General features: G+C 39.2%; 1 protein-coding gene across 2 annotated transcripts in view; it reads left to right on the forward strand.

Annotated features, from left to right (window-relative positions):
* Window positions 1–4,965, forward strand: part of MB21D2 (Mab-21 domain containing 2) — a 115,164-nt gene extending 110,199 nt beyond the window's left edge. For both annotated transcript variants that reach the window (XM_028101202.2, XM_028101204.2), the window contains exon 2: window positions 2,161–4,965. In XM_028101202.2, the coding sequence (XP_027957003.1) occupies window positions 2,161–3,425 (1,265 nt within the window). In that variant the 3' untranslated portion in view covers window positions 3,426–4,965. The remainder of the gene's footprint in view (window positions 1–2,160) is intronic.
* Window positions 4,966–20,616: the final 15,651 nt, after the last annotated feature.

A 20,616-nucleotide genomic window follows, 5' to 3' on the forward strand; every position in this document is an offset into this window, starting at 1 on the left:
GACCTAAAGCGGGATCAGGCAGAGGGAGAAGTCAGGTTTCTTTGCAGGCCACAATGTCAGCCTTAGCTGACCCCCTGGGAACTTTGGATTTGAATAATTCTTCGGAGTATCCTGAACCGGGGCATTCTCACATCGATGTGTATCCCCCACCCTCACCCCAAACACAGGACATGACTGTGGTTGAGCTGACTTTTTGCAGCCAATCCTTAAGGGATTGCGTTGACAGATTCCCAGCCACTGAGACAAGAAGTCCTTTATTGAAAAGGGTTCTGCGTGGCATAGCACAAGGCATGTAAAAAACAGCCTCAGAAGTCAGGTACACTGGATTCTCTTTCTGACTAATTGTGGATTCTTTAAAGTTGGACAGTTTTTGATTGCTTTAAAACAAAAGTGATAGTTTGCTGTGTTTCTAGCTATATGTAAGGAAATGGTACTAAATAAGAATTTTTCATGGTTAATATGGCTTGGAAAATAGGATTTTAAAGAATGAAAAGAGCACATTTTTATTTCATTTGAGTATTAAATTCTGAAATAAAATGGTAGCATAAACACATACACAAGACTTATTTATTTGTATTGGAGTTATCCTATGAATAATAAACTTATGTTGATTAAAAGTAATTGCGGTGAATAAGGGAATTGTAGTTTGCGATAGTTCTTTGCGATCTTTGGGGAAAAGATTAAATACGCCACAGAGAGTGATGCTGGCAGGGAGGGGACATTTGTATGTCAATGGAGCAGTCATTTACATTTAGTCCATAATTATTTAAGCTCTTCATGGTTAAGTCCCATTAATTCCTTCTGTTTGTTCCTTTGCCATCCAGTCTTAGCTCCAGTTGTGCACCTGCTGGGTGCAGAGCCTAATGCCTGCCTAATACAGATTTGAGACGTGGTCCGTGCTCTTAAAGAGCTCACGTTAGCGTCCAAAAATCACACTTTTTATGTCACCACCAATCTTACCAGAACACATACCATTTGGGAAGATATTAAGCTCATGGTACAAGAGATGAGTTTTCTAAAATTTAGCATTTTTTTGGAAAGCTCCAGTTTTTTTCATTATCAATAAATATTTTAGTTGTTTTTGCAAAGACAGGCTAACTTTGTTCATTTTTTAATGAAAATGTCTAGCAGATACTCAAGTCTGAATGCCCATAATTGATCAGTTGTTCTTTAAAGCAAAAATGGTCTTCCATGAACAAAGCCACTAACTTAGCTCACAACTCCAACACGGGCGCTTTCTTGAAGACAGCTTTTGTATTTCAGTATGAGGCAGAAGTGCTCTATGGTCACTTGCCATTTTGTTGCACAGAACACTAGAAAGGTTGCTCTAGAGTTGGGATTTAAGAAAAATTAACCCATTTTTCTTTTCCATTAGGGATTTTCTTCAGTGCAACTGAACTTTTTTTTTTGATGCTAGTACATGTCATCAATAAAGAGTCCAATGACTGCCATTGTAAGTTTGGTGCCACTATCTTCACGAATGCCTAGCACTTTGACCCGCCATTTGCGTTCATCCCATCAAGTCAGTTCAAATTTCAACACAGTAAACAAGGCTAATAACGTGTTAGTGTTATTATGGAAAGAGTTGTGACCTCACCACTCCCTGACAGTGCCCCACATTCAGTGTCCACAGCCCACACTGAGAATCGCCAGGATAGAGGAAGGTTTAAACAGGAAGAGCCTAGGGGTGGGAGGCTGTTTGGGCAAGAGATAAAAGAGCCTGGCTTTATATGATGGCAGCAGAGATGGAGAACAGGGAAGGAGTGAGAAATGTCACAGGGGTTATATAGATAACATTTGGCTGTAGAAGCCAACAAAACTTGAAGCTTACTGAGGTGTTCAGCTTGAATGACCTAGTGGATGGCAATGCCACTAACCAAGGTGATGACCGGGGGAAGAAGAGCCCCGGTTTATGATTAAAAAAGATACTGCTCTTGCCACAAGAGAAAATCTGTCATAATTCTCCCACTTGGTAAAGGCTGTATTCTATCACTGATGAGAAAGAAAGTATACTGCTGACTGGGCCCGTGTAGCAGCCTAAAGTCTGATTTTGTACTTCTAATGAATAGTGGGTCTGAGAAACTCAACATGTTCAATTCTGATGCAAAGGACTCTGCTGTCTGTGTTTCTTGTAATAGTGTTTTCTCTTTCTGTTTCTAGGAATGGTGCAAAAGCTGGACCAAAAACTTCCAGTGGCCAATGAGTACCTGTTGCTCTCTGGGGGAGTCCGGGAAGGTGTGGTGGACCTGGACTTAGATGAGCTTAATGTCTATGCCCGGGGGACAGACTATGATATGGACTTCACTCTTCTGGTGCCAGCCCTTAAGCTGCATGACCGTAATCAGCCTGTGACACTCGATATGCGCCACTCAGCCTTGTGCCACTCCTGGCTGAGCCTCCGGCTCTTTGATGAGGGGACAATCAGTAAGTGGAAAGACTGCTGCACCATTGTGGATCACATCAATGGTGCCACCAACTACTTCTTCTCCCCAACCAAAGTGGCCGACTGGTTCCATGACTCCATCAGCATTGTCCTGTCCGAGATCCAGAAGAAACCCCAGCGAGGGATGCCGAAGGTGGAAAAGGTAGAAAAGAACGGGACCATAATCTCCATCATCCTGGGTGTGGGGAGCAGTCGCATGTTGTATGATATTGTCCCCGTGGTATCTTTCAAAGGCTGGCCTGCAGTGGCCCAGAGCTGGCTCATGGAGAACCACTTTTGGGATGGGAAGATCACTGAGGAAGAGGTCATCAGTGGATTTTACTTGGTGCCTGCTTGCTCCTACAAGGGCAAGAAGGACAATGAATGGCGGCTGTCCTTCGCCAGGAGCGAGGTGCAGCTGAAGAAGTGCATCTCCAGTAGCCTCATGCAGGCCTACCAGGCGTGCAAAGCCATCATCATTAAACTCCTGTCCCGGCCCAAGGCTATCAGCCCCTATCACCTGCGGAGCATGATGCTCTGGGCCTGTGACAGACTTCCTGCCAACTACTTGGCCCAAGAAGACTATGCAGCCCACTTTTTGCTGGGCCTCATTGATGACCTCCAACACTGTCTGGTCAACAAGATGTGCCCCAATTATTTCATCCCTCAGTGCAACATGCTGGAGCACCTGTCAGAGGAGACCGTCATGCTTCACGCGCGGAAGCTCTCCTCCGTCCGCTCAGACCCAGCCGAGCACTTGCGCACCGCCATCGAGCACGTCAAGGCAGCCAACCGGCTGACTCTGGAGCTCCAGAGGCGAGGGAGCACCACTAGCATCCCCTCCCCGCAGTCTGACGGAGGGGACCCCAACCAGCCCGATGACCGTTTGGCCAAAAAACTGCAACAGCTAGTGACTGAGAACCCGGGGAAGTCCATCTCTGTCTTTATTAACCCTGATGATGTCACGAGGCCCCATTTCAGAATCGATGATAAATTTTTCTGAGCATTTTGCTGCCTTTTTTCTTTTTCCTGGTTCTAAAACTCTCATAATGTGTAGTGTGGTTTGTGATGCCGACTTTCCGTTTTTTACATATCCAGCCTAGATTGGATCTGTTAAGAACACATGTTAAGTTTCCTGGTTCTGCAGGACAGTGCAGGCTCTGAAACAGTATATTACTATTTCATATTCTGCCTCTGATTTTGTTGTTTACTTTTTGTCGGTATTGTCACACTGGTTTTGGTTTTGTTTTTTTTTTAAGGAGAACTTGAGCCATAGATGAAAATGCCCATGAATTCTCTTGCTTTTTACTGTTTCATGCTTTGTGCAAATTTGTTAATGAGGATAGGGCAAGAGATCTCTTTCTGACGCTTCAGGAGTCTTTTTTTTTTTTTTTAAATGAGCTTTCATCACTACAGATATTTCAAAATCATCTGAACCTGGAAACTACCTGGTATGCTAGCTGGATTTCTTTCTTTTGACCAGTGACCAGAGTAGTTTCCCTCTTTCCACCAAACAATGTAGACTTTGAAAGTGATAATGCTACTAGTTGTGTTTTGGAGCAACTTCATTGAATGTAATTGTCCTCAGATCAGAACTTTGGATGGTTTGGAGGCTGTGTTTGACAACTTTCCAAACAGAATTAAGGTTTCCAAATGGTAGTTTTAGCGTGTGTAATTATTTGAAGCCTTATTTAAATCCTATTAAAGAACATACCATTATAATTGTTATTTGCACTAATGAAATCTTGGCCATTGTCAGAGTTCCAGTGTGTGTGTTTCAATATAAATTGACATCCACTGTTGAAATGCTATCATTGTTTTTTATTTAGCCCATTTCTCTCAATCAATAGAATGATTCTTTGCATTTGTTTCATTCTCCTTTAATTGTGGGGTCCTGTTTTGCCCTCTTTGATATTCCTGGTTCCTGCCTCACTGAGAGAAGTTTGTGAAGCTTTACACCTGCTTAGTGACCATCCAAAGCTGGAGAAAATATATACTTGATAGAGTAGGTGTCTTTGTATGTACTGCTTTTGGGGTTATAGAGGTAAGCTTTTTTTGTAAAGTCTCTTTGCTTCTACTGGGAGTTGTGGGGAAAACTGGCAGAAAGAATTTATAATCCCCAAATAGAAGATAGCATGCCTGTTCAAAAGCAGGTGTTTCTATAGAGCAGGTACAAGGACATATCTATGGGTGGTAGCTTCGTGTGGAGGTGTCTTATCTTCATGAATGAAATCACTTATCAGGTTTAGATACAGCAAGGCATTGGCTCCTTGTTTTGGTATGGACTCATGGCAAACTGTGGTGTTTGAGAGGTCAGGGGCCCTGCTGATATCTCAAAGGATGACCATGATGTCTACTATTGGAAAGGTCAAGCAACATTTTGGATTTGATCTCGAATGTCCAGACTCACAGGTTGAATTTTGGCCAATTGAAATCCGGCATATGCAGTCTTGGGTTTTTGCATGGGAATTAATGTAATGCTTATAACTGAAAATGAAATCATTCAACCATCTTAAGTCAAACACAAAATAATAAAAGAAACATACTGGCCTTGGAATTTTGTTGTTATTGCTGCTATTAGTTTGTGATCCAGAAACTGTTATTAATAATACCAACAATGATTTTCAGTAAAGTACAGCACCGGGTTTGCTATTGTCTTTCAGACCAGATGTCCATGTAGTGAACATTTAGTATTCATTTGTCCATTTCCCTAGCTTTCCTCCTAGTATCTACCTGTCTGCCACATAATCTATGTCCTTCTCATGAAATGACTCCATCCCCAGTTCCAAACATGGTATAAACCGATTGACATAACTATTTCCTTGGCCACAATGATTAGCTAGGGATTTGTCATATGATGTGAGCTGTTCCAATCAGGGACATGCTCAGGATTCTAGCTTGAAATTCTGGGGAAGACGCAGGCCTCTGGATGTGGAAGACGAAGCACTTGTCCTCTGTCACTCTGATAGCTATTGTGTAATCATGACTGGAGCCAGCCTTAGGATGAAACTGACATTGTGTGATACTATGGAGAGAAGAGAAAGAAAACCATGAGCCACCAGACACTGCCACGCCCTGCCATACACACACACACACACACACACACACTGGATTTTCTTGTTAAATGAGTCAACATTTAGCTCTTTTAGCCAGTTTGAATTTAGTTCAATTCATCAACATATTTAAACTGACATACCAAACTATTTCAGTGGATGTGTATCTCTTTCTGTGGATAGGTATCAGAGATACCTATTATCTAAACGCTGGTCTATGCTATCTGACTTGATTAAGTCCAAAGAGTATCACAGCCTCTGTAACTAATAAATATGCATCTGGTAGAGTTTGTTCAGATTTATTATACTTTGACCATTATGTTACACTTCCTTGATTAAAAGAAATTGTTATAAACCGCTAAAGTAGCGAGCACATTCAAAGGCGTTTCCCTTTAACGTCAACTATAAACCGCCATAACTGTGCTTTGAATTGGCCTCTCAAATACAATTAGCAACATCTACAATATTTTAAATGCTGTGTTTGCAGACAAAATTTCATTCCAGGTGTGATAAAAACCTAGTTTCAGTGATCCTTTTAGCGTGTTTTTCTTTTTGCCACATCTAGTCCTAGTAAGAACACTTTCGCCAAATTCTTGGTTAAACTTCATAAAAAAAGTCCAGAGGCTCCTGAGATCTAGTAATTTTTTTTTTTTTTAATTAGAAGGTGGAGGGACAGAAGGAGAGAGAGATCATGACCTGAGGCAAAATCAAGGGTCAGATGCTTAACTGAGCCAACCGAGCCACCCAGGCGCCCCCTGAGACCTAGTAATTTTAAAACTTAAATATTTTTTAGTTCTGTCAGCACCATAAACCTAGGACTCAGGTCAGGAATTGTTGAAAAATGGATAGAAATGGTATGTAGTCTGATACCCTTTCTTATCTGAAACTTAGTAAGTAATTGAATTACTAACCTACTCTCCTTCCGAAGCCCAGAAGATTGGTTAAAATCACTTCTGTTTCAAGTACAATAGAAAAAGCCTTAAGACTGGAGTCCTAATTTCAAAATAGTTTATAACTGATTATTTTTTGGTTGTGGGAAATTACAAGCTGCAACTCAATAGAATTTTAATTCCCTGATGAGATCTGGTTTCACATATTTCAAAAGAAGATTATTTTCTACACTCTCCCTTTCTCATTTGAAATGGAAGATCCAAAGATGCAAATAAAGGTTGGTTTCAGAGTAGAAGGAGCCAATTAGGATCAGAGATTATAAAAATAAAAATACCCCTGAGATATCTCTACAGAATTATTTCAGAGAAGAGTGGCAGGCACATGTGGCTAATTTTACTTTCGGGTGGAGATGTGAGGATGCAGGGGGCAGTCTTTTGGGGCTAGTTGAAGTGACTTCTGTATCATCCCCTTACGTACACGCACACACATGCACACACGCTTGCCTTCACTTCACCAATTGGAAATTTCTCTAGACTATTTTGTAACACTTCCAGGGAGGATTAAGCACATTGGCTGTTCACAGCTAAGTGTTGATTATTTTGGATCAGATCATTACCTTGCTGAGAAAAATTTCCTGACTTGGAGTTCAGCCTTGGAAGAGACTGCTGGGAAGGAAAAGGAAGCTGGTGCTTAGCAGCAGCTGTGCGGTCCTGGGGTTAGGTGGCTTCCTGCTGCCTCAAAGCTCTGCACTGGTCTTTGGGGAAGTAGCTGAACTTCCACGCTGATCTGCTCTCTCCAAAACCTCTTCCCTTGAGTCACCCAAGGGGGTGTTACGGCTATTTCACTTCCCAACTGGTCGTTATTAGGGGTTAGGGAAAGGCTTTTACTTCATACTTTCCATCCCATATTCTGACCCGGAGGGTGAAAGCTTTTTGCCGTTAAATGGAGCACTAACTACTACATACACTAAAGGAAGGATGGGCATCATTTCTGTTACTGTTATGTTATTAATATCAGGTAAATAATATGTATTTTTTAGCTGATTGAATCAATATAATTAGTGCTCCTCTATGAAAAAAATAGTTTTAGAAATGTGTGTAGTTTCCTCAATAGGTAAACAGCGTATGATCTACATTGTTTAGAATAGATATTTGCCATTGGAGAATTATTTGCAACATGTCTAAAATTCTACCTTCTGTTAATTAGCTGGAAAATATACTTTTTATTCTTTTTAAGAAAACATACAGTATATACAGTAGAAATCAAGCTTGTAATAATTTATCTACAATAATTGTGTTTCTCTATGCCCATGTCATAGCATTCATACCCTACTAGCAGTACATCCAAAAGCATTATGGTTCACAAAGTTTACCATTTGCTGTATGGCACTAAACTTTCAGACCAATGTAGCGTGACCCTGGTTTTCTAAGTTTGGGTTGACGGTTTTTAATCCACAATTGGGTCCCAAATTCATCAAACATCAGGGAGACCATATACCTGTGTCAGTGTGGTTTAGAATAATGAAGAAATTTGAGAAAAGTCTATCCCCCATATAAAAGTGCTGTCGTTCAAATATCTTTAAAGACATATTTACCCTTAGGGCGCCTGGGTGGCTAAGTTGGTTAAGTGTCCAACTCTTCATTTTGGCTCAGGTCATGATGTCGGGGTCGTGGGATCAAGCCCCACCCAAGTCAGGCTCAGCTCGGAGTCTGCTTAGGATTCTCTCTCTGCCCCTCCTCACTCCCCCTGCGTACTCTCTCTCTCAAAAAAAAAAAAAAAAAGACATATTTACCCTTAATATAGCAGCTGAGATGAGAATGTTTTATTTCTAGACCACTTTCCCTCTCTTAAGGATGAGTGGACTCTTAACTGTGACTTTGGTAAGGATGGACACATTGATATATTTTTCATATGCAATCTTCTCCACCTATTAATCACAGAAGCTAAAGGGTGGTAAGTGTGGGTGAAGGTTAAACTTTGATTTTACATCTTTTGACTTTATATCTTTGTAAAATGCAGAATTGGGGTAGCTATTCTCTTCCTTTCTGGGTCAATCCAAGATTGCCTCTGTTTCCAAAATAATCTCAATTTTGGATCTGCAGATCCATCTATTTACACACCTAGCGTATTCATTTTGCCAGAATATTATTTTTAATATTCTAGTACAGATGTTCTTGCTAGATGCTTTGTACTCATGAACCTATTTAAGTCTCATGAGACCTCTAAACATTTAAGGAAACCAAGACTCAGAAATCAAACAACTTGTTCAAGGTTCCATAGATAATTGAGTGGTAGGGCAGAGCCAGGATCTGAACCCATTAGTCTGTTTCCAAAATTAAGAACTTTCTATAATCCCCCCCTGCCTCTCATATTAGAATCTATTACTTAGGATAAATTCCATTATGTGCATTTATAGAGGACCTAACTTTAGCTAAAAGGTAAACCTTATATAACAGAACCTGGAGCAAACTTTCCTTTAGAGCTTTTTTTAATCAGCAGAATAAACAGATTATTTAGAGAAAGTTAATTCTCTGTCTCTGGTAGAAGAGAGATAATCACTCTGGGGAAAGTTTCTGCTTGAGGTAGGGAATGAACAAATGTCTCCACCATCATTTGGATTCCTGAGCTCACAGCGTGTGCAGTGGAAGAACTGTTACGAGTAGCAAAACACTATTTTTTTTCAAGATGTACGGAGAGAGGTATTGTCTTCAAAAAGAAAAAAAAAATGTGTCGTCAGGAACTTAATTGCATTAAAAAAAATTAGCTACAAGTCATAACCGACAATTTTAATGGATCTGTCTGCTGGCATTGAGGTAAAAAAGAAATATATGTAAATAGACCATCTTATACTTTTAAAACTATTTCTGTAGTTTAGGGTTTTTGTAATATGGTGTTTGTAAAAAATTTCTGGGCATTTGATAGAACTATGGTTGATGAAACTCACTACAAAATTTTACCACTTATGTTTTATAAATCAATACACTTACCATTTGCATTTATAAACCTTTTCATAGCAATCAAACTCTTAAACCAGCTTTTATAGGCTATCACCAAATTAAAGACTGTGAAATGATTTTCATGATGACTTAAGTGGTGGACCCAAGGGACAAGATGGCATTTCCTGGTTAAATAAATGTTTGTTTCCGATTCTCGTTTTTTCCAGCCTCGACACAGGCTGCGCTTCATGGACTGAAGCAAGTATCTGTCATCATGAGCCAAGCTCTTCCTTATTCATGGGAATAAATGCAAAGAAGTCTTCCATTTCACATGATAAAATTAAACACATCTGATCTTTTGCGGTGATTGGCAGGTACTTTCCATAATGCTTATTGAGATTCACGGAATGACTGTCCTCTAAAGAGGACTCTGGTGAAGCAAGAACAACAGTAAAGGGTGGGAAAGGTCAGGCTGAGACAACCAGCACCAGTCGTGAGAACACCAGACCAAGAGCTGAACCACCTAGATTCACTCAGGTTTGACATTAGCTGTGTGATTCTGGGCAAAGACTGTCCCTACTCTGACTCTTCTCATTTGTAAATTGAGGAGTGAGATTTGTGACCTCTAAGGACACCTCCTTCTGTGAAGAACTGTTGGCTATAGAAGAAAAAATCACAAAGACAGAAGCTGGACCCAAGGGAAGATTAATCAATGACAATTTATAACAGGTAAATGGGATCAGCAGGCCCAGGCAGGAGTTCCAGATGAACTGAGGGGGATGGAAATGGCAGAGGGTGCTCAGACAGGCAAGACTAATGATAGGACATTTTTTTGGCTGTCCCCTTCTTCTCTCTTCTGCTCTCCAGGATGACATCATTGTTCTGAGAGCTCCCTAGGGCTCATCTCATGTTCATAGGTATAGATCCCTCTGGGCCCTGCATACAGCTGTGTTAGTGGTATTTTATAAAGCTATTGCTTACAAGATTTTACCGGAAAGTGGAAACCTTTTTTTGACTTTCAGATCACTAAATATAGCTCAAGCATTGACCTGAGATAACTCATACATCAATTTTGTTTTCAGGTTTTTGATACAAAAGTTCTGAGACAAAGGAAGCCATTTGGGGGTTTGTGTGAGAAGAAGATAAATCTAGATTGGGTATATAATCTGTGTAAAGTTGATCTCTACCTACCACAAGGTCACCTCATGATAAAACCTTTTGGGGCTATGTCTCCCATGATAATCCTGTGATTCTGACAGTATCCCAGCATGACTCCAGCCTGTGGGATCCTTCCTGGCTGTCATAATGACCTTCCAGTCATTCTGTGGAGGCTTTTTATGCTGATAGGGTAGAGAGGAATCATAACAAAGTATAACAGGGAATAGAACAAAGCAACATTATTCAAGAATGGTTTCCTCATCTTCACCACGAAGGTCCTGGCCTGGAAGTTCTCTGAACTTTGGCATTATTTCCCCTATGTTCTATGCCCAGACTCAACCCTCTTTATATTGTTTTTAACAACAGCTATGTAGGGCACTGAATGGCCCCAGGTCATACATAAAATTCCCTCTTTTCTACCTCCCACCTTCAAATATCTTGTAATTTTTTGATAAACACAAAAACCTCATGCTTCAACCTTTCGTTGTAAGATCCTTAGACACCCCCTTTTCACTTTCTTATTATTCATTAGAGAATGACTATCTTCTAAGTATTCCCACCAGCCAGCCAAAAATATTTTGACAAGCTTTATCTGAGGTTTGTATTATGAAAAAGACAGGTATCAGGAGGTTTTAAAAATAAATTTAGGGACAATGCTTTTTCAGACTACACATTCTCCTAATTCCAAAATACCATTATGCAACAACCCTCTCTCCATTAAGAATCGTTTATCTACATGGAAGGATAAGTGGATGTTGAAGGACTTTCCTAAATTTCTTCTGCTTTAATTGATCTCATTAAAGAACCTGTCTTAATGGGGGGAAAATGATTCACAAAGAAGTATCTCTATAGCTAGTTAATCCACACGTTTTGTTTAAGTATTGAATTCCCATTGTGGAGAGATACTTTGTGGAGTTTTAGTCTGGTGAAATGGAGTGAAGTTGTGGGGAGAACATCAGCCCTAGATGATCAGATATAAATAACAGAGATTCTAAACACACACACACACACACACACACACACACACACACACACACATTAACATAGTGTGGTATTAGATTCTTTCAACAAAATAGGAATCTTTGCTCTGCACCTGCCTCTCAGGGTACTTAATGAATGAATGTGGATTCAGTTAGCAAGCTACCAATACCTAGCTATGTGACTTTATTTTGGTCACCTTTTCTCCCTACTTTAGTTTTGTCTATTATTATTATTTGAGTGTAATTTGCATTGATTTTTCAATGCCCGCCTTAGGAGACACCACAATGTGCTGGTGGTTGGGCTCCAGATTCCTCACCTTTAGAGCATCTCTATTCTTATCTGCCTCATATGTTAGAATTTTCCATGAGAAAGTATTTGTAGAAAAAGTGTCACCATCTTAATGAATAGTAAATTGTGTGTGATGAGATTATCTCTAAAGGTCCATCTAGAACTCTGATCACAGTAGTTCTAGAAAGCAGATGTTAGACGAATGCACTGGGGAGTGAAGGAAGAGCAGATAACACCTCAACACTTAATTACTCATTCAACAAATATTTATTGAGCACATAGGCTCATCAAACATTCTGGACACTTCAAAGAAAGAAGAGAACTGGTTTCCAATCTTGTGAAGTTTTAAGCCTAGTGAAATGATGGTGAATAAGGTGGAAGACATCAGCCCTAGATTCTCAGATATAAAAAAAAGTCCTATGACAATTTCATAATTTAGAAGATGAAGAAAACAAGTATTGAAAACTGTTTTCCCACATCTCAACCCACATTGGCGCAGTAAATTAGGGTTTCTCAACCTCAGTGCTGACATTTTGGACCAGACAATTCTGTGTTGTGGATGACTCCCCCGTGCATTAGGATGCTTAGCAGCACCCCTGGGCTCTACTCACTATATGCCAGTAGCATCCTGCCCCTCTCTGTTTTGACAAACCAAAATGTCTTCAGACATTGCCAAACATCCCCTCAGGAGCAAAACTGTCATTAGTGGAGAACAACTGGAGTAAATAATTCTACCCTACCATTCAATTCCTGAGGATGGAGATAATTTCAGGTTCATTTCTGTGACTAGCCGAAAGCAAGTAAATACCTAGGAAATGTTAGCTGAATTAAATTTGTAAGAGCAACGTGTTGGTGAGTCTTTCCATAGTCCTTCACTAATCACTTTTATGTAACTACCAAAATACTTGCGCAAGCAGGTAATCAACCAACATTTTCTAAAATTTCACGTCTTGCCAACAGCGGCTGTGGGTTATCTTTGAATTGTAGCTTCTCTCCTTAAGACACAGTGCATGTAAGGAGGTATTAATTGCATAAGTGGATATATATTAGCAGAAAAAGGAGTATAAAGAAAGGTCAAATGAAAGACCAGATAATAATTATCACAGGAGTTGGGCTTAAGAATCTTGGGCTGAGACATTTAAGGAACACTTCGAAGGATAAGAGGTTTTATAAAATCACGGAGATGGCTGGGGAAATGTAGAATAAGGGAGAGTCTTAGAAAGGGAGGCATGGAGGGGCTACATACAGGAATAAAGGATAAGAAATCCAGATAGTTCTGTTCTTTCACAGATTGAGGTCTGAAAAGTGCTACTGGAACTGTAATTTGAACTTGGAAAATATATCTGTTGCAAATTTGTATGGAAATGGAATCTTCTTGCTTAATTTTTTGACAGCATAGGAAGAATACAAAGCAGTTTGACAGTATTTGAAATTCAAACATTGTCACTGAAATGACTTTACTGCTGAAGAAGTCTCACACTGTTTTGCCTTGTTGTTTTTGGTTCAGTTCATTAAGAAACATTATCAGTTTGTAGCAACAGCTGTTTTCCAAAGCCACACAAGGTTAAACAATAGCCATCCTGAGCAGTTCTTCTCATTCAGAAAAATTTCAATCTCTGCCCTGTGCGTGAAAAGTCATAAAATGTTTACCAGTGCTAAGTCATTGAGTTTCTGTGTGGTTGGGCAATTCAGGATATTCAACTTCTATTTCTGAACAAAAATTCTCAGAATTGCCAATGGTTAAGTCTATAAGAGTACCCAAAGTTCGCTGTTGATGCCATTGTGTTTATAACACATGATCAGTTCAAATATTGTTTTCAAAGTACCTGCTGATCAGTAGTCCAATGAATAATAGGTTTGAACAGTCCAGTTTCACAAGTTTTGTACATCTATCCATCTAAGCTTTGGTTCTGCTCCATACCTATTTTCACCACCATCAGCTGTCACACATCTTGGCAGATTCCACTTCAGATTGTACAGAATTAGTTTTTTGTTTTGTTTTGCTTTTTAACTTTGAAAATATGTTCACTTGTAGTTTTTCCATACAAACTAAAAGAGGCTAATTCTTTGGTCATGTCAGACTCTGCACTGACTCCTCAAATAAACAACTGAGCAATATTACTAACACTTATGAACTCCTCCAGAGCAAGGAAACCCACTCAAACTAATTTGTCTTGTTTTTAAATTGGCCATCGATTTTGCTCTCAAAGTCATTTGTCTTCTGTTCAGATTATCCCCTCCCATGTTTTCTTTTGTGTGTGTGTGTTTTTTTCCACTTTCTCTAGCATTGAAATTCCACATTAGGAAACACTTTGGTATTTCCAAATACCAAAGGGAAATATTTTCTAGTTCCCTGGAGTTTCACTTCAGCATACAATCTAGGCTTTTTTTTTTTAATTTTAAAAAGCTTTCTTAAGATACAGTTTTAAATATTTGTTTTTGTTTTGATTTTTTTCTTCTGGGGCTTTATCAATACCCATATTCTATTTCCTTTGCTAGTCTTCCATATCTGTCATTGTCTTAAAATCTTATTTCTTGTTCTTATTTTGTTTTATTTTTTACTTTTATCTCTTACAATTTTCATTTTCTTTGCTATGCTTTCTTTGTGTTTATTCTTATTTTCCTTCTAATTTACTATTTTCTCTTTTTTGGGAAACAATGTCAAACTTATGGAAAATTTGAAAGTACAATACAAAGATATGTTGTCTCTTGAACCTTTTGAAATTAAGTTGTAGATGTGATGCCCCATCAACACCAAATACTTATGTGGATTTCCTACCAACAAGGACATTTTCCTGCATAACCACAACACAACTGTCTGATTAAAGATTGACTCTCATATGTTATGACCATCTAATCCTCAGACTTCATTCAAGTTTGGTAAATATCCCTAATACTGTTCTTTGTAGCAAAAGGATCTTGTCCAGATTCTTACACTGTATTTAATTGTGACATTTCTTTAGTTTCCTGCTACCCAGAACCATTTCTGTCTTTCCTCAGCTTTAGGGCCTTCACACTTTTGAAGACTACTAGCTAGTAAATTTGTAGAATGCCCCTCAATTTTGACTTATTAGTCAAAATTTTCCTGCACGTTTAGAATTAATTTTTGCATCATTGGCAGTAAAAGCACATGATCTAAGTAAGATCTATGTTGAGTTCTTAAGGCATTCTATTCTGTGATACATTATTTAGATTTTCCTATTACTGGTAATGTTAACTTGGCCACTTGATTAAAGTATTGTCTGCCAAGTTTCTCCATCATAAAGGCAACCTCTTTCTTCACGTATTATGTAAGGAGGTATTTTCAAACTATGTAAATATCCTATTCCTCATCATATTACTACTTAAATCATTTATTTACATTAAGATGGGTTTGTGGGGTTTTTTTTACTTAATGGCCTATAATCCATTATTATCATTCTTTATTTTGATGTTTAAACAATCCCAGATTTGGCAAGTGAGAGTCACTTAATGATGGTTTCTGTGTTCTCTTGACCTGACCCCATCACTCTTTGAGCACTTCTTTATTTTTCATGTACAATACCATGTCCCAGGCTAATCTTGTACTTCCCCTGCCCCAGGCCTGCAGTCATTCATTTTCTCAAAGAACTCTGGTTCATTTTAGTAGAAAATGGTAATTAGAATACACCAACAACAAGACAGAAGAGTGACAAATTAGGGAGTCGATCCCATTTACAATTGCTCCCAAAATCATAAGATACTTAGGAATAAATTTAACCAAAGAGGCAAAGGATCTGTACTCAGAAAACTATAAAATATTCATGAAAGAAATTGAGGAAGACACAAAGAAATGGAAAAACGTTCCATGCTCATGGATTGGAAGAACAAACATTGTGAAGATATCAATTCTACCTAGAGCAATCTTCACGTTCAGTGCAATCGCCAACAAAATACCATCCACTTTTTTCAAAGAAATGGAACAAATAATCCTAAAATTTGTATGGAACCAGAAGAGACCCCGAATAGCCAGAGGAATGTTGAAAAAGAAAAGCAAAGCAGGTGGCATCACAATTCCGGACTTCAAGCTCTATTACAAAGCTGTTCTCATCAAGACAGTATGGTACTGGCACAAAAACAGACACAGCGATCAATGGAACAGAACAGAGAGCCCAGAAATGGACCCTCAACTCTATGGTCAACTCATCTTTGACAAAGCAGGAAAGAATGTCCGATGGAAAAAAGTCTCTTCGGCAAATGGTGTTGGGAAAATTGGACAGCCACATGCAGAAGAATGAAACTGGACCATTTCCTTACACCACACACAAAAGTAGACTCCAAATGGTTGAAAGACCTAAACGTGAGACAGGAGTCCATCAAAATCCTAAAGAACACAGGCAGCAACATCTTTGACCTCAGCTGCAGTGACTTCTTCCTAGAAACATCGCCAAAGGCAAGGGAAGCAAGGGCAAAAATGACCTATTGGGATTTCATCAAGATAAAAAGCTTTTGCACAGCAAAAGAAACAGTCCACAAAACCAAAAGACAACCGACAGAATGGGAGAAGATATTTGCAAATGACATATCAGATAAAGGGCTAGTATCCAAAATCTATAAAGAACTTATCAAACTCAACACCCAAAGAACAAATGATCCAATCAAGAAATGGGCAGGAGACATGAACAGACATTTTTCCAAAGGAGACATCCAAATGGCCAACAGACACATGAAAAAGTGCTCAACATCGCTCGGCATCAGGGAAATCCAAATCAAAACCTCAATGAGATACCACCTCACACCAGTCAGAATGGCTAAAATTAACAAGTCAGGAAACAAGAGATGTTGGCGGGGATGTGGAGAAAGGGGAACCCTCCTACACTGTTGGTGGGAATGCAAGCTGGTGCAGCCACTCTGGAAAACAGTATGGAGGTTCCTCAAACACTTGAAAATAGAGCTACCATATGATCCAGCCATTGCACTACTGGGTATTTACCCCAAAGATACAAATGTAGAGATCCGAAGGGGTACATGCACCCCAATGTTTATAGCAGCAATGTCCACAATAGCCAAATTGTGGAAAGAGCCAAGATGTCCACCGACAGATGAATGGATAAAGAAGAAGTGGTATATATACACAATGGAATATTATGCAGCCATCAAAAGGAATGAGATCTTGCCATTTGCAACGACATGGATGGAATTGGAGGGTGTTATGCTGAGTGAAATAAGTCAATCAGAGAAAGACATGTATCATATGACCTCACTGATACGAGGAATTCTTAATCTCAGGAAACAAACTGAGGGTTGCTGGAGTGGTGGGGGCATGGGAGTGATGGGGTGGCTGGGTGATAGACATTGGGGAGGGTATGTGCTATGGTGAGCGCTGTGAATTGTGCAAGACTGTTGAATCACAGATCTGTACCTCTGAAACAAATAATGCAATATATGTTAAGAAAAAAAAAAAGAAGAAGATAGCAGGAGGGGAAGAATGAAGGGGAGTAAATCAGAGGGGGAGATGAACCATGAGAGATGATGGACTTTGAAAAACAAACTGAGGGTTCTAGAGGGGCGGGGGGTGGGGGAATGGGTTAGCCTGGTGATGGGTATTAAAGAGGGCACATTCTGCTTGAAGCACTGGGTGTTATGCACAAACAATGAATCATGGAACATTACATCAAAAACTAATGATGTAATGTATGGTGATGAACATAACAATAAAAAATAATAATAATGTAAAGAAGTAACCCTTCCAAATAACCGGAGACAACACTATTAGCATTTTCTTTTTTCTAAGTGACTTTTTTCTTCTCACCACTGAGATTTTACTATTGTAAATATAATCTCATGTCTAGTTTATTAACCATAGGAAATAAGCATTTCTCCAAATAAAGCTTATGAGCAATAAAAAAGAAAAGAAAATCGTAATTAGAAGCCAAGATTTGGGTGCTGGGCTGCTAATTAATACTTCTCCCAGGCCCTCCCAGTGTAGACAACTAGGGTATACACACACACACACTTATTTTTATTTCTCTATCTATATTTTGAAAATTGTTAAGTCATTCCAACATTTCCAATTCCAATCCACCTCCATAGAGTTGATTTCTGTTTTCTCCCTTTTCACCTTTTCATACTGTATCTTTATTCTCTGAGAAAATTGGTCTGAATACATTTATGTGAGCATTGTTTCTGTATATAACCAATCTCCTATTCCTTCAGCCACTTCGTAGCCACTTCCACTCCCCAAAGTGGATGCCCTCCTCATCTCACTTGAGCTTTGACCTGCCCCCTGGGCTGCTGACCTCCCCAGTAAGACACTCTCCTTACCTGGTAGTGCACCTTCTTCAGGCTAACACACACACACACACACACACACACACCCCACACACATACTGTGGATGCCTACCATGCTTGGCCTTGTCTAGTAGCTTTGGACTGAATCGTTTGAAGAGAGAGAATTTTTTTTCTTTCTTAATTATTTCCAGTGATCTCTTGCTTCTCATTTCATGTCCTCCATATAATTTCCAACTATTTAACTTCTGAGATTTTCTATATCTGATATGTGCTGTTCTTTCAAAAGTGCAGTAATTTTCTTAATGTCTTGTAGTTCATTTTGGATTCTTAGTTTTTATCTGATTTGTGGGCATATTTTTCTGTATTTTCATAGAATATTATAAGGTTTATTTTTATATTTTTTCTTATAATTTGTGTTTTATGGGGTTAAGTTGTATTCCTTTTTTCCTTTCATGTTTGGATAAGGGGAGTTTTCTTCTGGGCTATTAGAAGGAATTGCTTATTGGGTGGGAGAGCTGGAGTAGGGTAGCATTTGTAGCTTCAGAACTCAGTGACTCCCTTCTCTGTTACTGCCATGAAAAGCTTACTATATGGCCTCTCTGTGTAGCCTAGTTGGATTCAGTAATATTGGATTCAAGGGCTAAGTTGGACTCAATAACATTTTCCTGCTTCTAGCCCTGTGGACTCCAGTCTCCTTTGCTTCCATGTTGGAATTCTGCTCTATAGACTGTGCTTTGCTGTTACAGAACTTCCTGGGATATGCTTCCTTAGAGCCTTTCCTCTTTTTTTATCTTCATTGTCCTGCTCTTTGCAACTTGGTTTTTGTTTCCAGTATTTTTCCCTCAAGATGGAGTTTATCCTTGGGGCACCTGGGTGGTACAGTCAGTTAAGCATCCAACTCTTGGTTTCAGCTTAAGTCATGATCTCAGGGTCGTGAGACTGAGTCCCGTGTCAGGCTCTATGCTGAACGCAGAATCTGCTGAAATTTTCTCTCTCTCCTTCTGCTCCTCCCTGCCTCTCTGTCTTTCTCTCCCTCTCTCCTTTTCTCTCTCTCTCAAATAATTAAATAAATCTTTTAAAAAAAGATGAAATTTATCCTTTTGGAAATGAATGCTTGATAGTTATTTCTGAGATTTTCAAGGTCCCAGATGTCCTTAGCATTTTTTGAACCATATGACCTTTTTTTCCTTTTTGGACTTACCAAAATTCTGACCTTGTGAGAGTCTTTCCCTGTTGGTATTTCTCAGAACAATCCATATTGGTTTCTCATCAGGATGGTATTTTCTCTTCTTGTGGATAGAATTTGGTAATTTTTTAGTTTGATAGCTTTTAAGATACAGTGGTGGATTTCCACTTTCGTGCAGGTCCTGCTGCTATTGATGGTTTGGTCACAAATGACTTTTAGGGAGATCTTGTTGAAGATGTTTTCCTTTTACCCTCTCTGTATTAGTGGATGTGTTTCCTTTTCAGGAAGTGTTGGTGAAATCGAAAACCACATGATTCAGTGCCAACCCACTACCGGTGTCCTGGTTTTTGAATGAAGTTAATTCTTCCTGGGCCAGTTATTGGCAATAGAATAAAACAGCAGGGCCAGGAATTCTCTCAGTTCTCTCAGGTTTGGAATGAAGCCCCACAGTGAAACATGGTTTGTGTTTTTCAGGGGTTAAGCCCTGTTCTTCCCTTGGCTGAGAAAGAGTAGCACCTGCAGAGTTCCTCCTGCACCATGGAGTCTCTCCTAGTCTGTCACATGGTAGCAGAGCTGGATGTTGAACCTTCTTTTGCTTCTTTCCTCGTTGGTCCTTACTTCCTTCACCTCTTTGTGGTTTTAAGAGGGATTCAACGACGTTCCAGGTGCTGCTTCCTCATCTCCAAACAAAAGGTCATTGATTCTGCCCCCTTTCATGTCCCCTCCTATTTTAGAGGCAACCAGGTCAGCTACTTCCACTGGAGCTCCACAGTGAGCATGCTCCCTGCACATCCTCCCTTCCCCAGTTCACTCCTCTCGCTCTTGACAGCTTGCTCTTCGTCGAATATATTTGACTTGGGGCATTGGTGTTTCCTAGTTTTGTCTCAGAAAGGATTTTTGTTTTTTTTTTTCCATTCAATTGTTGCTTTTGACTGATGGCTAAAAAAGTGAACAGAGATGTCTTTACTTCACTACTTACAAGTTTTCAGCTGTTGTTTATGTGTTTATGCACAGAAGCATTGAGGCTTTTTACCTAAAACCAAACAATCTTTTCATTTATGATTACTGATTTTAAAATTATTCTTAGAGAGGACTTTGATTGTAAGAATACTCATGTATATTTCCTTTTCATGTTTTATTTTGTACATTTTAAAAATATTTAATTCCCTAATCCTACTGGAATTTATTGTTATGTAAGGTTTAAATTATATGTTTGATTTATGTACTATTATGAATGGTTGGTCTGTCTTCCTACCATTTGTTTGTATCTGTCTTTTCCCCACTCTTATGTAATGTCATAAAATGTATTAAATTCTAATGTGGACTTTCTGGAGCTCAATGTACTATTTTATTCCAGTCATCTGTCATTCCATTTCTGTTTCAGATCCACAGTGTCTTAATGATTTTATCTTGAATATGTGTTTTGTTATTTGAAAGAATAAGTTTATCTCA

Source organism: Eumetopias jubatus, unplaced genomic scaffold (genome assembly GCF_037043125.1).
Source record: "Eumetopias jubatus isolate StellerSeaLion01/CBP00866 unplaced genomic scaffold, mEumJub1_p1.0 scaffold_1, whole genome shotgun sequence".
In the NCBI taxonomy this organism is placed as follows: domain Eukaryota; kingdom Metazoa; phylum Chordata; class Mammalia; order Carnivora; family Otariidae; genus Eumetopias; species Eumetopias jubatus.